This window comes from Antennarius striatus, chromosome 15, assembly GCF_040054535.1.
Source record: "Antennarius striatus isolate MH-2024 chromosome 15, ASM4005453v1, whole genome shotgun sequence".
NCBI lineage: Eukaryota > Metazoa > Chordata > Actinopteri > Lophiiformes > Antennariidae > Antennarius > Antennarius striatus.
The window spans coordinates 7,240,271-7,248,582 of record NC_090790.1 but is presented as its reverse complement, the minus strand read 5'-3'; the positions used below and the strand labels follow the sequence as shown (position 1 = coordinate 7,248,582).

Sequence of the window (8,312 nt, the reverse complement as noted above, 5' to 3'; positions counted from 1 at the left end):
TTTTAAGTCTGGAAGCTGAAAGCAGCATTCATTCACTTAACATACAGTACAATGAATAAAAAACTTCAGTGAATGTGGTGAATGATTGAATATGATTTTTATAATCAGTAATTAAAAATTGCAACATGTAGTTATGATGTAAAAAGTCACGATTGGCGTGTTTTTAAATTGCTCATCAATGACTCTATTAGATTGGCATGTTTTTAAATTGCGCATAATTGACGGTGCTTGATACATAACTGAAGTCCAGCATAATGTAAAATCTTATGCTTGTGTATGTGTACTGCTGCCATCAACATATTCATTCTGATAGTCAATTCACAACAGTTGTCTAACTCTTCCATCTAGTGTAAAGAACATAAAACTGCATCTCTCGGTGCAGAGCGCTAAGGACAATAACATCTAAGCACACTAAACAAAAACCAACCAGTAACCAATGAAAACTTTTATGGAGAAATAATACACAGCCAAATATACACGTAATATAGATTCAATGTAATCACAGTATAATATTCAGTAATTATAAAACAAGGGCACCTCGTCCAGCTCGAGTACTGCGCATGCGCAGATTAGTGGGCGTGTTTGCTTCTTCTTTTTGTGTTGTTTTCATGTTGAGGGATGATCTGACAGGTTCCACTACAACGAAAAAGTATTTTTCAGGTAAACTGTTACTCGAACATTTTCGTTTATTTTCAGCAAATTTGCTGTGTACAGTTTTAACATTTCTGTGCAGGGATCAGGGCTACATTTGGGTCAAAGGACACCCAGCCGGCTACGACACGCACCGATGCTAACGTCTAACAGTCGTTAGCTTTAGCAGACGAGCATTCCGTTAGCTGGGCGGTACTGTACTGTACTGTACTGTACTGTACTGTACTGTACTGTACTGTACTGTACTGTACTGCACGTCCAAAGTGGCGCTTTTCGATTGTTTTAATCCTATTAGAGGCAATAATCGGTGTTATTTTTTATGCACATCAGAGTTTATATGAGCTAACGTGCCATTAGCTTTCCCACCGCCTCAGGTTGCGGGTAGATAACATCAAACTGAGAGAACGATGAGTCTTTTTAGGTATATGAAACATTTTGAAAATAATCCATAACTATATTTTCCTTTTATTTCACAGATGCGTACTTGTTTGGTTGTTTATTAATTTAATTTAAAACACTTAAGCAGAAGAGTAAAACGATGTGTGGATTTCCTTATATTTTAGAAACAGTGACAGAGAAAAGAACACACTTTTTAAAATTTTTTTCCAAATCATTTGTGGCTATTTATAACACATATATGATATATAAATATATATGACTAAACATATGTGACTATATAAGACTAACAGTCTCATATGGAATTATGCGAAGATAAATTAAATTCCCACAAGATTCCAACAAGGTTGTTATGAATATACAGTAACACAGGAGGTGCATGGAAATGTCTGCATCTTGGAATTCGGTTTGAAGTTGTAAAGTTAGCTTAATGATTATAAAATGTTAATAAAGCTATTAAATGCAAAGAATCGGTAAAGTTTGAGATGTGGAGCGTAGGTCTGTCCAATCTATCCAGTGTTTTTACCTGGAGCTGTGCGCAATAAGTCAATACTGTCTGTCTTTTCACTCATGTGCTCTTACAAAGGAACTTTAGGTGTACCGATACTCTTCCTGAATAAATGATTAATCACCTATCAAATCGAGCAAAGTCTCTGAGTTGCTGGTTTTACTTTCTAATTCCTCAGTGACCTTGCTCACAAGGAGGCAGTCATGGGAAATACAAGCAGTGAGAGGGCTGCCATGGGCCAGGGGGAGAAGGCCCAGCGTCGGGACAGCCGAGGCACCAAAGAAGGAGAAAGGCCAAAAATTCTAATGGATAGCCCAGAGGATGCAGATATATATCATGGGGAAGATATGAAAGTGAGTATACAGAGAAAATGTATCCGGTGCCAATTTGATGATTCCCCGGAAACTTTTGGAAATCAAATCAACAAATTAATACTGGGTGTTTAATGGGTGTTTTAGGCTCCTTTAGAAAAAGAAGAGTTCCTTGCTTGGCAGCAAGACTTAGAAGCAGATGACAAAGGGCCAACGTTAGACAGACCAACAGTCTTTCGTTGGACTGGAGATGGCAAAGAGGTCTTTCTCTCTGGTTCCTTCAACAACTGGGTCAACAAGATTCCTCTTATTAGAAGGTGAAAGATGTCAATGTTTTTCAGCTAATAATAATCAGATATATCGGTCTAACTTTTTTTGTATGAAACAGTTAGTTATTATATGGACAGAATGGTTTAATAACTTGTTTTAGTTCAGAGCACTAACTGGGGCATGCATACCAATGAAGTTAAACATTAAAAAAATAGTTACTGTATTAACTCTTTTGTGTTAAACGCTCTCTTTTCATTTGTCAAAGTCAGAACACCTTTGTGGCCATTGTTGATCTACCCGAAGGGGAGCACCAGTACAAATTTTACGTTGATGGCCAATGGACCCATGATCCAGCTGAGGTCAGCAGTCTTTGTCACACTCCAGTGTAATTATTTGTTCTGATTTTTTTTGTTGTTGTTATACATTGAAAACAAGAATCACATCTTTCATACGTGAACAAACTGCCACAAATATTAAGGTAATTTACACAATATTAACATGTCTGGAAAAAAAAAAAAAAACTAAATCAATTTAAAAAAAAAATTGCTTTGAAAATAGTTTTGTTTTTTTTCCCCCCTGCAATTTGCTTCATCTCTTTGATCAAATATATTACCTTAAAATATTTTCATTTATCATAGAGCTACTACTGTGGTCAATATTGAGAATTATTATTTAAGATGTTTCTTTTTAAATTATTAATAATTATCTGCCACCTTTTTGAAAACTGCACTAAGGTATCCTATAATACCAAAGAATGAGAAAATAAAAACCACCATCACCCGTTAGGTATTGAACAAAATTGCTCATGAGGGGCACAACATGAAGGAGCTGCCCGCCACTCTATCTCCCTTTGCATGCCTACAGGCCCCCTTGTGTGTGTGTTTGCGTATGCTACAGGGGCCTGTTCTCACTAACATGTATGCATGCGTTTGAACTAGAGTGTGCTTTGTTAATTTCCCTTCGGGGATCAAATGAGTATATAAACATCTCTTATGTAGGGCCCTGCTTGTCTAGATAAAACTGCCTCAAATTCTATTTGAGGCAGTTGTAGCTTGTTTTCATGCTAATATTTCACGTGCTATTTTGTTTGTGTCATGCTCCCTGACAGCCAGTTATAACAAGTCAACTTGGCACAGTCAACAATGTCATCCAGGTGAAAAAGACTGACTTCGAGGTGTTTGACGCTCTCATGGTGGACTCGCAGAAATGCTCTGACATGTCAGGTTAGTTGTGACAAATATTGTAGCTCCTGCTTAGATTGTTACAAGCTGAAATTATGTTGTAATTTAAAAAAAAAGTGTGTGTCACTGCTAAAAAATGATGTTCAGTCTCACTGTATCCTGTATCACCCTTTCCTTAATTAGACCTGTCCAGCTCTCCTCCTGGCCCATATCATCAGGATGCCTATGTTCCTAAACAGGAAGAGAAGTTCAAGTGTCCACCCATACTCCCACCTCACCTGCTACAGGTCATTCTTAACAAAGACACCGGAATATCTGTAAGTGACTCCCAGCAATTTCCATTATTGTTTTTAAACTAATGGAATAGTCATTCTATGGTTTGTCTTACAGCTTAAAATTAAATATTGACTTGTTTAAGAACAAAATTCTTTCTCAATATTTGAATTAACAAGTTGCAGCAACCAGTTAAAAAAGGGATAAACAAGCAAACCTTGCTTTTCGAAGGCTTTAGACATCGAACAAATCGGAATTCGACCAAAAAATTCTAAAAATTTTTTGTCTTGGAAGTCACAAACAGACGCAGTAACATCCATCCTCTTCCTCCTCTCCCTCTCCAACGTTCACGTATGCCAACTTGTTACGATAGCAGATTTGCTCATCCGAAATTTGCATGGTGAATGATAAGCAGAACAACATACGTTTTTCTCTGCCTTATTGAACCAGGAGCCCGCTACGCTCACCTGAACACTCAATTGAACACAGGCACATTACGCATGTCGCACTCAATAGAACAAGCGTATTATATTTACATGTAACCACTTCCGGGTACAACAGGAAGTCCCAAAATAAGAGTATCACAGGATCGTTCTTAACACAACTGCTAACCACCACAGAGGTAAAAATTCTTATCTTTATTGTTCTTATGCTTTAACTATAATGTGCTTTTTATTTTAGTTTACTGTATTCAATAATTTTTCACTGAATTTGCGTTCCATTGCCTATGGTACGAGTTACGGTACCGTAAACTTCTGTCCAAAAGACAACAGTACACCTGTACCTTAGGCTAATCTGATTACGTTGATGGTTTTTTTTTTTCTTTCTTTCTTTCTTGTGTTTGCTTCTTTGTTTTACATTTCTTTGATATGTTTCATTACAGTACAATTTGATATATACTGTAAATGACATTATGAAATAACATATAATACGCAGATAACGGCAGAAAATGGATGGATATTATGTTGAAAAGAGGTAGTTTTCTAGCGTCTTGGAACAGATTAAGACCATTTACATTATTTGTAATGAGAAAAAATGTATTTGGAATTCGAACAAATCGGTATTCGAACAGCCTTCCGGAACAAATTGTGGTCGGAAACCGAGGCTTGCCTGTATCACCCTGAGATAATTGTAATTTATTAAGTTGCATATATAAATCTAAATACCTAAAAACATTTTTATTTCCAGTGTGATCCTGCATTACTCCCAGAACCCAACCATGTCATGCTCAATCACCTCTATGCTCTCTCCATTAAGGTAAGACATTGGACCGATTGAGTCAGTTTTTCTGCTACTTACCAACACTGTGTGACCGCTGAGATGTGGGAAACTCTTCCTCAGTGACACCCTGCAGCTGCTGTCATGCTAGAAGTACAGACTACATTTTTAAAGTTCTAACCATGGGAACAAGCTTCTAATTAGCAGTGTGGGAGGACAGATAATTGCCCTTTTCCCACCCATTGTGACAGGAAAAACAAACAAAACATTCAAGTCATGCTATAAATAGCAGCACTGGAATAGCACTAAATCAGGGCAAAGCCGGAAAAATATAGCTCACACAAGTTCAGGCTGTACTGTTCTTGGATTCTCATCTAAAACACATTTTCAATGACCATTGGACAGAATTCAATGCGATTTTGCACATGCTGTGGAGAAGACCTAAAGGTGCACTGCCTAATTGCTTTATTGAGTTCCCTTATTCTCACATTTTTAGGCAAATTTGAACTTAGACCATTTTCCTTCCGGTTTTTAGTCAGTCACTTAAAGCTTTATTGTGGTTGGTTCACATTAGCTTAAACTGAGTTTCCAGGAGTAGGGCCATCTGTGTCCTTGGACACAAATGTTCTATTTCTTTTTTTTGACCTGGCAAACGAGACAGCTTCTGTGTTACGGTCCAATTTTTTCATAGCAGCACTATCAGTTGGGATTCAGTAAATCAGACCTCACTGGAGAGCTGTTGTCCCTGGTTACTCGGGAACATTCCCAAAACATAAGCTTACTGGCATGTTACTTATCTAAATAAGTACAGTAATCTGACTGGCTTACTTATAAACCACTATTGCCCATCACAGACTGTGTTTTTTTGTTGATATGGACTTTCAGCTGACAGTTTGTAGTTGCTAAACGTCTTGTCCGTGAGACATGGATGAGAACTTCAACATGACAGCATTAACACTTTGTTAAAAGATTAACCTAACCTTATTGACATGCACCTGCAGGCCCCTATAAATCCTTTTCTCATTTGTTGCAACAGTTAATCGCTCCATTAACTACTCGCATCTGACAGTAATGCTTCACCTTTTGTAGTTGTTCAACAATGAAAGCCCTTGAGTGGTTCCCTGCTTAAGTTTTTTTTTTTTTTTAATGATTCATTCCAATTTAGACTGGTCCATATTATTACTAAATCAGTTTTTCCTTCCTGTAAGTCGCTTTGTTTTTTTGTTTTTTATCGTGTCTGTTGGAAGCTCCCATCCATAAAATCAATTTTGTAGAAGAGTTTTGTTTTACAGTATGGGAAAAATGTATTTCATCATTCATTTGATGTGAAAACGATGCTTGAAAACTTACTAACATTAGCTGTAAAGAAGGGAAATGAAGGCTTTAGTTTCCACAAATAGTTGCTCAACAGCAGTAGACAGGAATATATCACTGGTAGACATTATATTGTCCCATTGTATACAGGGATTAGAAAGCAGAGTGGCTCAGAGATTAGTGGGTGGCCCTCTCATTAATCCGTTGGTGCTGCACATGGTATGACTGATAGCATTGTTCCCATTGGCCTACTTCTTTTAGAGCTGTAACCATGCATTTAATTGTTTTAAAAATGTGACTTTCTCAAGACTGTTCTTCCTCCATGTTTTGTTTTTCCACTACAGGATGGAGTGATGGTGCTAAGTGCGACACATCGTTACAAGAAGAAGTATGTCACCACCTTGCTGTATAAGCCCATTTGATCGAAGGCGTTTTTGAATGCTGTCTGTGTGTTAACTGTACAGACTGTACAAAATATAAACCATCTTCATCCCATAATAGACAGGGAACTGGTGAATCCAGGCCACTTATTTGAGAAAGGAAGTTAACAGAGGTTAGCAGTCACCTGGATGATATTCTTAAAGCAACATAAGGTAATATGAGACAAAAATTCCTGAGATTATGTCTTGTACACTTATTGTACATTCCGTTCTTTCACACAGTTGTGTGGGATGTTAATATGTCTTCAGTGCTGCATAACCTGTCTGTATTTGTTCACTGATTGCACTCTATAGTTTCGAAAACCTTATCTTTGCCAAGTATAGTGAGAAGTGAAAAAGATGAGAAAAGACACCCTGATCAAAAAGTAATGAGTAGGACTGGGAATGCTGGGAAAGTCTGCCCCGAAGGTTTCCATGATAGTGAAGATAGCAGCTATACAATCAAGATTTGATATACATTTCAGAAGGAGAAAAAAAAGGCACTGAAGTAGTTCTGCACTGTTTTCAAGTTCATGTTTGTCTACCTTGAGGAATAGCTCCTTAATGACACCCTTGCAAAATGCAGATGTTATTTTCTATAATGCACCTTGGTGATATTTGTTATTTTCTGCTTTTGTTGATGATGTGGTTTATTTTGTTTTGTTGTCAAAAACAAACACAAACAAACAACAAAACTCATTTTGTAGTTGTAGTTGAAGTGTTGTGGTCAGTTAAGACCATCATCATTTTTTGACTTGAATTTGGTCTAAACCTTAGAATATATATGTTTTGCACTATTTAACACATATTTATTTGTAAAGTAGAATATGCATACAGTGTATGTACACTTACAACACAATTATTTATCAACATTATTGCTTATCACCCTTTTGATCATTCAAGGAGGTGTAATGGTCTTCACACTGTCACATCTTTGCACAATTTACATGATAATGTGAATACATTCCAGGTCACACCAGATTCTGTCTTTCTGCCTGTGGCATCACTGGTATCTGCTGTGGAACTAAATTTATCAATTTAAAGTAGCAGCATTAGCGTCTATACAAACGACGTTCATGGTTAATTTGTGAAAATGTAATATAACAAGTATTGATGATATGAATCAAAGTTGAAAAATGAAGGTAAAGCAGGTGATACTCAACACCAACTTGAAACAACTGCAATGCTGAGGAAAGGAGGAGGGTGGGATCATGTGTGACAGAGTTGTACTGTTGAAAATGTCTTTTTTATAGTTGGGCCACATTGAGGGAAAGAAAAACAAACATTTGAGACTGAAATTGATATATTACAGTCAAATGAGCATGTTGATGCAACCAACAGTAGCTCTGAACTGCCATCCACCTTCTCCAACTGTCTTTTTAAATTTACAATATGCAATATGATGTTGATTTGATAAAAGATTCAATAGTGATAAAAGATTCAATAGGGGGCGGCAGTGCCTCAGTGGTAAAGTGGGCGGTAGAGCAGGTCGTCCCATGATCCAAGATCGGCAGTTCGATTCCCGCTCCCGCCCAAAAAAAAAAAATACCCAGTGGTGAGCTGACAGTGGGAGGTGTCAGCTCAGCTCTGGAGCACTGCCGAGGCGCCCTTGAGCAAGGTGCCGTCCCCTTTACAAAATTGCTCATTTGAGGTGCACCAAGAAGGAGCTGCCTGCCACTCTACCTCCCTTGCATGCCTACAGCCCCCCTTGTGTGTGGTGTGTGTATTACAGGGGCCTGTACACACTCATATGCATGCATGTGATTTGATT

General features: G+C 37.6%; 1 protein-coding gene across 1 annotated transcript; it reads left to right on the top strand.

Annotated features, from left to right (window-relative positions):
- The first annotated feature begins 577 nt into the window (after positions 1-577).
- prkab1a (protein kinase, AMP-activated, beta 1 non-catalytic subunit, a) lies at positions 578-7,978 on the top strand. The gene is made up of 8 exons (XM_068334388.1): positions 578-660; positions 1,734-1,908; positions 2,014-2,183; positions 2,402-2,495; positions 3,245-3,359; positions 3,501-3,634; positions 4,779-4,847; positions 6,467-7,978. Exons 2-8 carry the CDS (start codon positions 1,759-1,761, stop codon positions 6,542-6,544), a joined length of 810 nt encoding a protein of 269 aa, XP_068190489.1. The 5' UTR covers positions 578-660; positions 1,734-1,758; the 3' UTR covers positions 6,545-7,978.
- The last annotated feature ends 334 nt before the right edge of the window (positions 7,979-8,312 follow it).

What these genes read in the sequence shown, in the direction of transcription:
- prkab1a (XM_068334388.1), top strand. Translation starts at nt 1,759, where the DNA reads ATGGGAAATACAAGCAGTGAGAGGGCTGCCATGGGCCAGGGGGAGAAG. An exon ending in GGACCCATGATCCAGCTGAG is followed by an intron (nt 2,496 to 3,244) that starts GTCAGCAGTCTT and finishes GCTCCCTGACAG; the next exon opens with CCAGTTATAACAAGTCAACT. An exon ending in TCTATGCTCTCTCCATTAAG is followed by an intron (nt 4,848 to 6,466) that starts GTAAGACATTGG and finishes TTTCCACTACAG; the next exon opens with GATGGAGTGATGGTGCTAAG.